This window comes from Mchenga conophoros, linkage group LG18, assembly GCF_057382185.1.
Source record: "Mchenga conophoros isolate Kocher_MC1m ecotype Shallow Benthic linkage group LG18, M_conophoros_male_GT1.1, whole genome shotgun sequence".
NCBI classification, from domain to species: domain Eukaryota; kingdom Metazoa; phylum Chordata; class Actinopteri; order Cichliformes; family Cichlidae; genus Mchenga; species Mchenga conophoros.
The window spans coordinates 953537-966604 of record NC_140543.1 but is presented as its reverse complement, the minus strand read 5'-3'; the positions used below and the strand labels follow the sequence as shown (position 1 = coordinate 966604).

General features: G+C 49.0%; 1 protein-coding gene across 4 annotated transcripts in view; it reads right to left on the bottom strand.

The window, feature by feature from the left end:
- Window positions 1-1212: 1212 nt before the first annotated feature.
- mfn1a (mitofusin 1a) overlaps window positions 1213-13068 on the bottom strand; it is a 12185-nt gene continuing 329 nt past the window's right edge. Inside the window, exons 2-18 of one of the 4 annotated variants that reach the window (XM_085254203.1) lie at window positions 12949-13068; window positions 12445-12580; window positions 7808-7979; window positions 7599-7723; window positions 7328-7436; window positions 7096-7203; window positions 6440-6602; window positions 6022-6089; window positions 5810-5931; window positions 5611-5737; window positions 4999-5103; window positions 3476-3578; window positions 3072-3292; window positions 2892-2993; window positions 2407-2603; window positions 2186-2320; window positions 1213-1836 (exon numbers count right to left, since the gene is read on the bottom strand). In XM_085254203.1, the coding sequence (XP_085110329.1) occupies window positions 1770-1836; window positions 2186-2320; window positions 2407-2603; window positions 2892-2993; window positions 3072-3292; window positions 3476-3578; window positions 4999-5103; window positions 5611-5737; window positions 5810-5931; window positions 6022-6089; window positions 6440-6602; window positions 7096-7203; window positions 7328-7436; window positions 7599-7723; window positions 7808-7979; window positions 12445-12580; window positions 12949-13063 (2175 nt within the window). In that variant the 5' untranslated portion in view covers window positions 13064-13068 and the 3' untranslated portion in view covers window positions 1213-1769. Of the gene's footprint in view, window positions 1837-2185; window positions 2321-2406; window positions 2604-2891; window positions 3293-3475; window positions 3579-4998; window positions 5104-5610; window positions 5738-5809; window positions 5932-6021; window positions 6090-6439; window positions 6603-7095; window positions 7204-7327; window positions 7437-7598; window positions 7724-7807; window positions 7980-12444; window positions 12581-12948 lie in introns of all 4 variants that reach the window. The other 3 variants (XM_085254204.1, XM_085254206.1, XM_085254202.1) reach the window with 3 other exon arrangements.

The following is a 13068-nucleotide window of genomic DNA, read 5'->3' as shown; positions in this document are numbered from 1 at the left end:
CTGCATTAAAACGGGCAACGCAGGGTAAAATACCAGTTTATACCACAAGATGGAGCAGCGAGTCAGTCAGAGAGGAAGAAGGCCGGGTATTCAAACACTCATCATGTGACTGAGCAAAAAGCTGCAGACAGGTGGGGTCTGAGCACTCACCTGTACCTGAGTGTTCAACGACATGTTGAAGTGGGAGGTGGCGCTGATGCAGGGGTCCTGACATCCTCGAGGGTCCTGCAGGTTTTAGATCTCACCCTGGGTCAACACACCTGAATCACATGATTAGTTCGTTACCAGGCCTCTGGAGAACTTCAGGACATGTTGAGGAGCTAATTTAGCCATTTAAATCAGCTGTGTTGGTTCAAGGACACATCTAAAACCTGCAGGACACCGGCCCTCCAGGCCTGGAGTTGCCCACCCCTGCTATAGGGGGAGGTCTGACGGGAGGAAGGTGCTCGCAGTGCAGCAGTGACCTCCAGTGGCAGCAGGAAGCACTGCAGAGAAGCATCAGCTCTGTCCATCCACAATCACACATTCATTGATAAACATTAGGATAACAGAGAAAACACCACAAAAGTGACCTGATCAAAGTGTATTTGCTGGCTTCAGCGTGAGCACGAAGAGGAAACTTGAGACAACAAGCTTCGAGTCGAGCGGACGAGCTGAGAGTCACAAAAAGAGACAAAAGCATTTCTCACTTAAAAAACTGTGAGGCTCAGTTTTCCACGATAATCATTAGAAATGTGTTAAGAAGAAGGGCGCCATGACGAGGACAAGGGCCTTTGAGTGGTTTGGTGACTGAGCTCATTTGATCCCAACAACACCCAAAAATCCAGGAAGATTTCCTGACCAGAACTCCCACTATAAAACTGTGTGAACCACTCCAGTCTCAGGTCAGTAAACCTGAAGAAAACCAGGTCAGCACTCAAACATTCACAAACAAGATCGGCTCAGCTCATCTCGGCTGATCTTTAAACTGGTAAATCTTACTCAGGACACTTCTTTTAAACTGCTTAAGGCTGTATCTGAGGCCTGACCTGCTCTTTGCAGCACTCCCACCTCCACCTGTCTGTGTAACCCTGATGGGGACGGGTGGAGGTAATTGAATGTGCTGCACTGAGGGGTGAGCTGAGTATTTAATTGCGTTCAGCAGTGAAACAGTGTTGAGTACACCAGGGCCATTAAAGAGAGGAAAAAATGAAGCCATAGAACATTCAATGCTTTTATTTTCTTGATTTTTCACTAGAAGGTTGACTTCCTGCCAGGTGGAGCTCTGAAACACATCACACGTCGGAGCAATAATGCACAGATTTATGGATTCTATCACTGATCAATACGTCTAATCACAGTCACATGATGAGATATTAGAAGCTGGTGTGAGATAAGCTGCTGAGGTTCAGCTGTTTGTGGTCGCGGCGAAGGCGGAGCATCCACTCACCACCTCAGGAGACCCAAATGGCCTGAAGGTGGAGCCAAAGATTCAGGAGCTCATCAGCTGCTCATGAAGGCCAGACTGTACGAGCCTACAGACGAACTTTGACCCTTGATTCTAAAGCAAAAGCGTCGACTCAGGGTCTCCTGCTGCTTCCTGTTCAGCCCTCAGTGGTAAGCTGTCCTCTATTGGTTTGTGTTGGTTGGTGACGAAGGTCACCTGAGCAGGGAGCTGTCTGGGATTTATGCGACTGTCGGTGTTAACGCTGGGCGACGAGCAATACCTCAGGACTCTCCACCAGCTTCTGATTGGCCAGGAGCTTCACCACAGCAGCAGTTCTTCTTCTTTAGTTTTCCTGCAGGTACTGAACCGAAAAGACCTCCAGCTGAGTCTCCAGCTCGGTGGCTCTGTTCCTGAACAAACGAAAACAAGATTTTAAGACATGCAGCTTCTGCTGAGATGCTAACAGGACCTGGAAGTGCGTGGGGTGTGTTTATGGACGCTGGAATATTGTAAGTAAACGCTGCACAGAAAAACGATTTTTAAACCTTATTTTGACCCAAAGCTGCCAAACGTTGGAAAACCAGATTCATGATTCCCAAACTGGGACTTCTGGGATCTCTGCACGCTGACTGTCCAGAAAACGCCAAAGATCTGATGTGCAATCCCTGAATTTAACTTTTGCATCTCGTGCACTGAAGTTTGTTTCTGAGCGGGAGTTCCTGTGAACTCTCCAAACCACGAGCGGCTCGGAGCTCTGACCTGAAGGCCTTGGAACGTCTCTGGATGTTCTCCAGTCTCTGGATCCTGAAGCTCAGCTGACGGATGTTTCCCTCCAGCTCAGCGTCACTCAGCTCCACCCTCTGAGTCAGGCGACTGAAGGTGGACGACAGCTCCCTCAAACACAAACAGAGCAGATTAAAGGCGGAGCCTCCAGGTGTTCGCTCCCTGGACATGTGCGTCAGGCGTGGGCGGGGTCTTACTTGCACACCTGATGGCTGCAGGCGCTGCTGGCGACGGGGACGATGGCTCTCAGGCGCTGAGCGGCGTGCTCGACAAACTGCTGCTTCAGAGCGCGCTCCCTGCTGGCATCAGTCCAGGTGAGTTTCTCGTACAGGTAGAGGAGACCATACAGAGAGACAGAGAGGGCGATGAGACGCCAGCCCACTGAACGCCACACCTGCAGCGACAACAGCACGCACCTGAGAGACACACACCTGTCCCCGATTTTAACAGAGCCCTCGTGGAAAAGATAAGAAGTGGCTCGGAGTCATTCCTGGACTAATCTCCTGGAGAGAGACCATCTTAGCAGGCCTGCGTGTTTATGCGTCGCAGACGCTCGGCATCATTTGCAGTTTCATCTTTTCTCCTGCACTGGGCCCTTTTTATGATTGGCCACCTTCTGGAAGCCTGCCGAGGGGCAGCACCTGGTTACTGAACCTCAGCAATGCTGTAAAATAAAACGTACCACTCCGCCGATCACCAGCACCGTCATGGACGCCCTGGATGTGACAGAGACCAGACCCGTTGCTATGGAAACCACCATTTCATCCCTAAAGGTGGAGCGTTCCTGCAGCAGAGAGACAGTTTCCATGTGCACTCTGTTTTTTCTGAAGGTTTCACAGATGTGACGCTGCGCTGAACTTGCCTTCTGCGCGCGGTCGGCGCCACTCAGCGCTCGTTTGGCGTTTGCGGCACCGATGAAGCGGGTGACGAGGGCAGTCCAGCCCAGAGAAAACTGGAAGTCGATGTTCTCCTGAAAGTCTGCACAGAGGGCGGCGAGGCCGAGGTCGTAGGTCAGCTCGAAGGAGGCGGAGGGAGTGGAGAGCTGCTCCTGCAGAGCCGGAGACAGCAGAGGACGGACAGCGTCTGAGGACAACCAAGCAGAAGAAAGAGTGTCCCCACTTCCTGTCAGCAAGGAGAGCCGTCCGTCTGTACATCTTTATTCGTAAAGCACTTAAAGCAACCACAGCCGACACAAAGGGCACCACAGTGGAACTAAATAATAACACGTGCATACAAAGAACATGTGATGAAACTGTGAGGCCTTACCGATCATGTGACTTTGGGCGTCTCTGATGTCTCTGAGGACGCCGACAGAGCAGCGGTGGTCCAAACCGCCGATGAGCCGCTCCTCCACGTGCTGCAGCAGCTTCTAAACAGGAAATGACACAACAGCGCCGTCAGACAGACGAAGGGCCGAGAGCGACACTTGGGGGGACCTCTGATGTACAGCGGAGGAAACCAAACACAGAACAAGCTCAGGGCGGACACGTGTGGGGGAGGAGGAGGCGGACACGTGTGGGGGAGGAGGAGGGCCGCATGTTCTCCTCCCCCCTGTCCTGCCCCCTCAGCCTGTCTCACCCTGTCCCTCTCAGCAGAAGACATCCAAAGGGGACTGGGCAGACTCCACTCCAGTAAAGCTGCAGGCCCGGATGGTGTCAGTCCCAGGGTCCTCAGGTGCTTCCCAGCTTTCTGGAGTTCTACATCGGATCTTCAACATGAGTCCATCACTCTGGAAGACATCCTGCCTGGTTCCTGTCCCTAAAAAGATGAACCCATCAACCCCCAGTGACTACAGGCCAGTGGCTCTGACTTCACATGTCGTGAAGACGCTGGAGAGACTCATCCTGAGACATCTGCATCTGCTGGTGGAGCCTTGGCTGGACCCCCTGCAGTTTGCTTATCAACCCCGTATCGGTGTGGAGGATGTCATCATCTACCTGCTGGACCAGGCTTACTCTCACCTGGACATTGTTGGGAGCACTGGGAGAAATGCAGGTGGACGCCCCACTGGTAGGTTGGATCACGGACTATTTAACAAGTTGACCACAGCGTGTTCGGCTGAAGGGCTACCGCTCGATAACATCCTGAGCAGCACGGGGGCGCCGCAGGGGGCGGTCCTATCACCCTTCCTCTTCACCCTCTACACGTCTGACTTCAGGTACAATCTCAGTCATGCCATCTGCAGAAACTCTCCGATGGCTCTGCCATTGTGGGCTGTATCAGGTGGGAGGAGTGCAGGAGTGTGGTGGACAGCTTTGTTGAGTGGTGTGAGCTTAACCATCTACAACTTAACATCACAAAGACAAAGGAACTGATCATGGACTTTAGGGAGCAGGCTCCTCCTCCTACCATCAGAGGGGCTGATGTAGAGATCGTGGAGGACTACTGGTACCTGGGGGTAGACTTGGACTGCAAACTGGACTGGACCAAGAACATCAATGCTGTCTTTAAAAAAGGGCAGAGTCGGCTTTTCCTGCTGAGGCGGCTCAGGTCCTTTAATGTTGGTAGGAAAATGCTGACCATGTTTATCACTCTGTGTGAGAGCGCTGTGTTCTCTGCAGCTGTGTGCTGGGCAGCGGGTGAAGGCAGCCGATGCCAACAGGCTGAACAAGCTGGTTAACAGGCTGGTTCTGTCCTGGGCGTCAGACTGGAGAACCTGGAGGAGGATGCTAAAAAAGGAGGGGTGTGTGTGTGTGTGTGTGTGTGTGTGTGTGTGTGAGTGTGTGTGTGTGTGTGTGTGTGTGTGAGTGTGTGTGTGTGTGAGTGAGAGTGTGTGTGCGTGTAGTCACAGTTTTGTAGAGCAGCAGAGTTTCCTGCGTGGGGCTGAAGTCGGCTCTGAACTCGTCCACCAGAACAGGAAGTGAGCGGATCTGATCCGTCAGCGCCGAGGACACCTGAGGGAGAAACAGCAGGTTACCATGGAGACGTGCCACGGTCAGAGGGAGGAGGTTTGGCGCTCGCTTTGATGCGCTGATCTCAGACGCCTTCACGCAGCTAATAAGAAATCAAACTTTCACACCAGGTTGGATTCAGTTCTGGTCAAAGGACAAAAGAAGAACAGGAAGTGAAGTCACAGAGGGACCGACCTATTACAAGCATGAATGATTCCCGCCTGCCTCATCCCTGTGCTCGAGTTAGGGCTACACTGAGCAACAGTCTGCACTTTGAAGGGAGGAAATGGCGGTCTGAAACCTGGAAGTCGTCTGACTGGAGCCACCAACCTGGCAACCAAGAAAACAGGGCTGTGTGGAACAGGAAGCACCTGATAACCGAAGAAGGGAACAGGCCAAGGATCCAGTTTCTTTCATCTGTGGATTTTTCACGAGGTGTTCCTGAAGTTACATTCTTCTTTTGCGATCTGAAACCAGACCTGAAGCCACGCCCTCTGCTGGAGCATTTACCTTGGCTGTGACATCATCGCTCAGAGTCCTGATCCTCTCTTTGACGCTGGCGCTCAGACGGTTAATCTGCCCTCGAACAAAGTCCAGCCGGTCTCTCAGGTCCTCTCGCTCCTCCAGGCAGCAGATCCTGTCAGAGGTCAAAGGTCACACTGAGCCCGCCTTTGAATAAACAAAGTGAAGGTGAGAGTGTTTGGCTCACTTCCTGTCGGCAGAGGCGATGTTGATGGCGTCCATCACACCTTTGATGGCCTCTGTGATCTGCCACGCTCTCACCGTGTGCTGCTCAAACTTGGTCTTCACTGCAGACTGAGAGATGAACTCCTGTAGAGGTCAAAGGTCACACTGTCACATCCTGTCACATCGTTGTTTTTGGCAAATTAATGAATTTTTGCACGAGTTCAGACATCGAACCTCAAACGTCCTCTCAAACCTCTGGAACTCTCTCAGCCTCTCGTGGAAACCCTCAGCCAGAGCGCCCCCTGCAGCACGAGGAAGGACGATGGTTGTTTCACTTTAATAACTCTCATGATTGTGTGTGTGTGTGTGTGTGTGTGTGTGTGTGTGTGTGTGTGTGTGTGTGTGTGTGTGTGTTTCTTCTGCTCATGTGCAGCTCCACATTTTCACTCTTGGCCTCCATCAGAGCAGCTCTGCATGATTCACAAAGTAATCCTCACCTCACGTTCTAGAACCAGATGTTTTAGCCCCTCCCCCTTTGTGGGAGGCTGCCAATCACAGATAGACAGTTTGGCTGAAAAAATGTGTCATGCATTTGAAATGAGCGGATGTGAAATGAGCAGAGGCTCCTCCCACTGTCCCTCACCCGTCTCACCTGTCTCACCTGTCTCAGGCATGCCCTGTGCTCGCTGCATCCTGGCGCTCAGAACCTCTTTAGCAGAGACGAAGAAGATCCGCCCCGCGGCGTCATCCAGGCCGACCACCTTCAGCTCGTCAGCGAGGAACCCCACGCAGCGGTCCAGGTGCTGGTTCCTCACCTGGACAGCAGGGGGAGCGGTGCGTTTCTACCATAGCATCCACACCTACAGTGCAGGCGAGTGAGATGTTGTCCTGCTGCCAGCGGCTTTACTTCGATCTCAGAGAATAATTCTCCTTCCAGCCTGACTTACACCCAAGCAGGTAACAATAAAAACAGCAGCGTTCATTAGAAGGAGGACGTCTGTGCGCTGAAGCTCTGAGGTGATGCACAGGAACGGGTCACCTGCAGAGCTGCACGGCGCCGCCACACTCACACATGTCGGGTGTTGCTATCCTCGTGGGGACCTCCCACTGACATATTGCTTTCCCTAGCTGCCGACCCTAACCATCAAAGATGAATGATGAGCCTAAACCAGCTAACCATAACCCAGCTAACCATAACCATAACCCAGCTAACCATAACCATAACCCAGCGAACCATAAACCAGACACTCAACCCACATAGGAAGAACCAGAACACACACACACACACACACAGAAACACACACACACCTCTTCGATGTAGTCTGGTTCGGTCACTGAAGCGTCCCATCTGTTGTGGAGAATGAAGATGTTCGGTTTGGAGATTTTTTCGCTGACTTTGTGAAAGAAAAGTTTTTCCTGCAGGCAGAATTGAATTAGTTATTCCACTTTAACAAAGGCAGCCACTCACACGCAGCCACTCACACGCAGCCACTCACACGCAGCCAACCAGGCTGAGTCGTGTGATGAGTCGTTTCCTCACCGTGTTCATCAGAGTGGACTCTGCATTTCCCACCAGAACAAAGACGTCTGCGTCCACACAGAACTTATCGATCCAGCTGTCCAACTCCAGGGTGACATCGGTCCCAGGGCTGGGCCAAGAGTCAAAGGTCAAAGGTCACCGGTGTTAGTAAGTACTGGTACTGGCACTTTGACTAAATGCAGTTGAAACTGAACCCTGCGGTTCTGACACAGAATATTATTTAAGTGAATCGTCATCAGTGGGGTCAAAGGTCAGGAGGAGGGAGCGTTACCTGTCCATGAGCACCAAGTCGTCTCTCAGCAGAGCGCAGCGACTTTTAGGCCAGAAGACTTTGACCAGTGTACCCGAGTCCAGAGTGGGATCCATGTGGAGAGCATGAGCCAGCTGGTTCACCGTCTGAGGAGGAAGGAGGCAGCGAGTCATCACCACACGCCAGCGGGCGTGTCACGAGCATCGTGATCACCGCAGGGTTTCTGTCACCTCACTCACAGTCACGCTCCTCCTCTCGGTGGACGCCTCGGTAATGAGGAAAGCCTCGTCTTCGTCGGTCCCTTCGACGCTCAGGAAACAGTTGGTGGTGTGACCGATGCCGCTGGGCAGCACTCGGTCTCTCAGCATGGCGTTGATCACTGTGCTCTTCCCGTTACTCGTCCTGATCCACAGCAAATGTACAATCATTATAATTAATATGAAAACCTTCAACGATGCTGACTAACACCAAAACCTTCATCTCAGCGCCCGCTGCATCATCGTGGCTCAAACCGAACGAAACAGCGAGTAGGTTCGGCCTTCAAAGTCGGGCAAGAAGCAGTATGACAGCACAAGAGCAGCACCACAGGTCAGAGGGCCTCACCATCCTCGGGTGAGAGCTGACGAGTTATTACATCACCCAGTTTATCAAGTGACGGTCGTTACATCATGAGTTTCTGCAGAAATCCACGTGTCCGACTGTGAGCGTGCCTCAGCCGGGGTCGCAGATAAACCTTATCAGTGTGTTCAGCTCTGCTTTCACAGAACAAACGTCGGTTAGCTGGTCTCAGCTTTTATCAGGCTCTATCCACACACACACACACACACACACACACACACACACACACACACACACACACACACACACACACACACACACACACACACACACACACACACACACGCTGCTGCTGGAATCAGAGCTGAGGACAAACGGCTGTAACTGTAACGCAGCGTCCCCGGAGCTCTGAACTACGAGCTTCCTTCACCTTTGATGCAAACTCAATTTCTTTGTTTCATCGTCTCAAGTAAAAAATGAGTTCAAATGTCACAAGCATCAACATGTGCTGCTAAAAAATGGAGCGCCAACAAACAGTGCAGATCCTCTACAGTCCAGCAGGGGCAGCAGTGAGTCAGTCCCAACAGCCTCCCAACATGTTTACAGCTGGACACACTCACTGTTTGGGCTCTGTGGAGAATTTCCTCCTTAAAAGCTGCAGGATGGTTTTAAATCGCTCACGTGGAGCTGTCACTGTGCCAGTGATTCAATATGATGAGAAAGGGCGGGTCTGGCTGAGCAACCACACCCTCATCGGCTAACGACTTGTGATTGGAAAATTAGCCAATGCCACAGTGGGTCAAAGAGTGATATCAGCCTTTATTCTATATTCATTAAGACTCAGAACGAATGACTGAGCTCGAAAACACAGATGTCAAAGGTCAAATAAATTAATATAATTTGATCCTGTTCATTTTTTAAAATATAGCATCCAATCACAATAACAGTCGCCTCGAAGCACTTTATATTGAAAAGGATTCCCAAAGTGTGGTCTGGTGCCCCCTGGTAGGCTGCAAAGGTACTGCAGGTGCCTGCAGCAGTCAGTTTGAAATAACCAGTGTTGGTCAAGTTGAAAAAAGTAATCAGTAACTAGGGCTGATTTCTAGAATCGATTCAATTCCAATTCACAAGGTCCCGAATCGATTCGATCCACGATTCGATCCACGATTCGATTTAATTCGATTCGATTCGATTCGATTTGAATCTGGGAAATTTTGACAGTCAGAAATATTATAATTCAGATCAGTACATTTACATATTTTTGTATCTATTAAAAGGAAGCTGACACACGCAAGACTTTATCAAAGGTGTGAGCATCACAGTAGAGGCCTTTGTGTCAAAGTAGCTGAAGATAAAACACAGAAAAACATGAAGTTGATTTTCCTGGCCTGGGATTTTATAAAAATAATCTGCAGTACATCAAAAACGAAAGAAAACCATTAATCAACACATGAACATCACCTCTGAAGTTACAGCGGTTTTAAAAAGTTTAAATTTGTTCAATATTGAACGGCAGAAATTAGGTTTACTTTTCGGAAGTAAGTAAAAGGGGAAAAAAAAAACGTCGGCCGACAGCGCTGTAAACAACGGTAGACTTGTGCGTAACAGGCAAGCGAATAATGCAGAAAAGAGAGAGAGAGAGAGAGAGAGAGAGAGCTGTGCATGAAGTGTGATTTTTATCCTGAAAAGTCAGCAAAAGTCAGAGGGAATTCATGACGATGTTTATGTGAAGCATAGTTTGGATCTTCTTTTGCTGCTGGTTCGGTCAATATTGTTTGGAGAGACATCAAACTAACAGCCATATGATCAGCGCAAAAAGGGCGTAAACACCCAGCGCGGACCCGCGGATCAGAATCAGCGAGCTGTCGGCTTTCAGCCCCGACCGTCAGCTGAGAAAGGCAACATCTCACTGATTCTGATCCGCGGGTCCGCGCTGTGTGTTTACGTCTTTGTGCAGAAGCCGTGTACCTGCTCTCATTTACTGTCTTAGCTGTTTGGTGGTTGTTGAAATTTTGTGATCTTTCGCCTGAGGGCAAAATAAATTAATATTAAAAAAATCGATTCAGGATTTTAATGAATCGATTTTACGTTATCCAAGCCAGAATCGATTTTAATCGATAAATCGATTATAAAAACCCACCCCTATCAGTAACTAATTACGGATTACGTCCCCAAAAAAGTAATCCCGTTACTTTATTGATTACTTATTTTCAAAAGTAAATAGTTACTTAGTTACTTAGTTACTTTTAAAAACACGATTTACAACCTGAATAGGTGATAAGCGATAGATCTTTCAGCCCAATTCTACCTTTTCTACATAATCCTTCATACAAAATGTAACCAAACTTGTTTTATTAGTTTTAATCTTTTAACTTTATGCATCAAGCAAAAATTTAATTATCTGCAACATTCTCTGACTGGAAGAAATTAGTTTAACATTTAAACCTATTTTCTGCACATTCCAGCTCATAAAATAAAATATTTTTGTGTTTACACTCAGTCTTTCAAATAGATGCAAGTAAAACACAGCAGAAAATAAATAAAGTCAAAGACTCAGCGGTCCTGTTGCTCTATTTTCACCTGTAAAGCAGGAGTGGGGTAGGCGGAGGTTTACGCTGGTGCAGGTGTGCCGCGGTCAGTGGAAGAATCCACGAGTGTCTCTGTGAGTTTCCCATTACGTCGTAGCTACTCGGTGCTTGTTGGAAGTTTAGGGGTTTTTTCGCTGTAAAAAGAAGTTTTCTTCCCACGCACAGCGGACACTAATGTTTTTGTCACTTTTTATGGAATCAAACTCAAAGTAAGGTCAGTACTTCCACGCTTTAAACGCTGCACGCTCATACTCTCTCTGCACTCGATATGTGATCCATTGTTGATCTGCACACAGCTGTTGTCACGAACGTCGCACTCGCTTACGTCACTGTCATGAGACATTCTCGCAAAGAAATCACAGTTTTAGTAACGCAGTAACGCAGCGTTCCTACGGTAAAGTAGCGGTAATCTAATTACCTTTTTTGCAATAGTAATCCCTTACTTTACTTGTTACTCGAAAAAAGTAACTTGTAGTTACTTGTAACGCGTTACTGTAATCCGTTACTTGTAACACATTACTGCCCATCTCTGGAAATAACTCACGTGTATGTTCTGTTAAATATTCATATAAATCGATTTATTTAGAAATAAAAAGGGAATTATTACTTGAGTTTGTGATGTCACTCATTACTCTGACATAAACTTACTGCTAATGTACTGAAGGCAGGCGGATTGATGTTTTTTGAATGGAAGTTTCAAAGGAAATCCATTATAAGATTGGTTGGACCCTGTGGGGTTTCCTGATTTTTAAGGGGGGCGCAGCACTCTTTACTTTGGGAATAGCTTCAGAGATGCTACAATCATACAGAAGCAAACCAGAAATCATGTGACCCCCTATGAGCAAGCACTTTGGCAATGGTGGGAAGGAAAAACTGCCTTTTAACAGGAAGAAACCGTGAGCAGAACCAGGCTCACAGATTAGGGCACCAACAGAGGCTTTGCAGACATGTGACTCCTTGGCACGTGACAGTAACTTGTCGGCCATTTTGGACATGATAAGAAACCAACTGAGCATCATGTAGACAAGATAAACTGCGGCAACTATGAGTAAACAAACAAGTGTATTTTCTCTCTCAGAGGAAGTACAAGCATCTTACTCATTATGTGGAGAAACTGGGCACGGCAAGGCTGAAGATGAACGTTAGCTTAGGCCCTCTGAGTGTGTTTACTAATGCTGCGGAGAGTAACGATGGCATTCTCCCCAACATCACGCAACACGATATATTTATGTTATCAACAACCCTCAGTTGATACTGGGCAAGATATGAAAATGTTTGAATGCTTGTCAGTATTTTGGGTCAATAAAACAAACTTCAGTCTCTGTAGTCACTGCATCAAGTGGACCACGGTCACTGCTAACAGTTAGCCCCCGTTAGCTCCTGTTAGCACCTGTTAGCCCCCGTTAGCACCTGTTAGCTCCTGTTAGCCCCCGTTAGCTCCTGTTAGCCCCCGTTAGCTCCTGTTAGCCCCCGTTAGCTCCTGTTAGCCCCCGTTAGCTCCTGTTCACTGCCGTACCCTGCTGTTACTGAAACTTTTTGTGAAGTGATATAATATGGGCAGAGTCACACTTTGCAAATAACTAGTTGCTGTCTCCATCTGGTGGCCTTCAGGTAGAATGCAGCACCTTGGCTTCATTTCTCCAACCTAGAAGCTACATCAATGTTTTCTACTGTGTGCAGGCTCACCCGCCTATATTCTGCAGTTTCTGTAAACTGCTCACCTGCCAAAAAACGCCACCTTCATGTGTCTCCTGAGCAGGACATCTCTGATGGTCGTCAGCTTGATGGCACAGCTCTGCATCTCCAAACTCTGCTCCTCCACGGCCACCTGACCCAGGTCCTCGCTGCGCCACGCCTCTGACATCAAACAAACACAGCGAGTAAACTGACAATGAAAATGACAGCGAGTTTTCCTGAGAGGAGCTTCAGATGTTCCTGATGTCAGGGCATCAAAGGCTACTTGCGTACTGAACGGCATGACCTTTGGCGTCCGCTCTGTGGCCACTGCAGCATCAGACACAGAGAGAAGCCAGACTTTATTTAAAGACAGAGCAGGAGGTGCGTGCCGGTCAGCAGAGAGGCTGCAGGCTCTGCATCTGTGGGCAGCACACGCTCGTCCCCATTTCAGACCTGATGCTGAGAACGACTCCAGGAAGCATGCAGACCGGTTTGTACGAACATACACCATCACAGCACCTACAGCTCTGAGTGTGTGTGTTTCTCACCATCCACAAAGGCGCAGCCATCCTTCACAAAGTCCAGCAGCTGGTCAAAGATGGAGGTGATCGAATGTTTCGCAATGACGAAACGTCGCAGAGGAGATGGATCTACGGCATCCATGACAC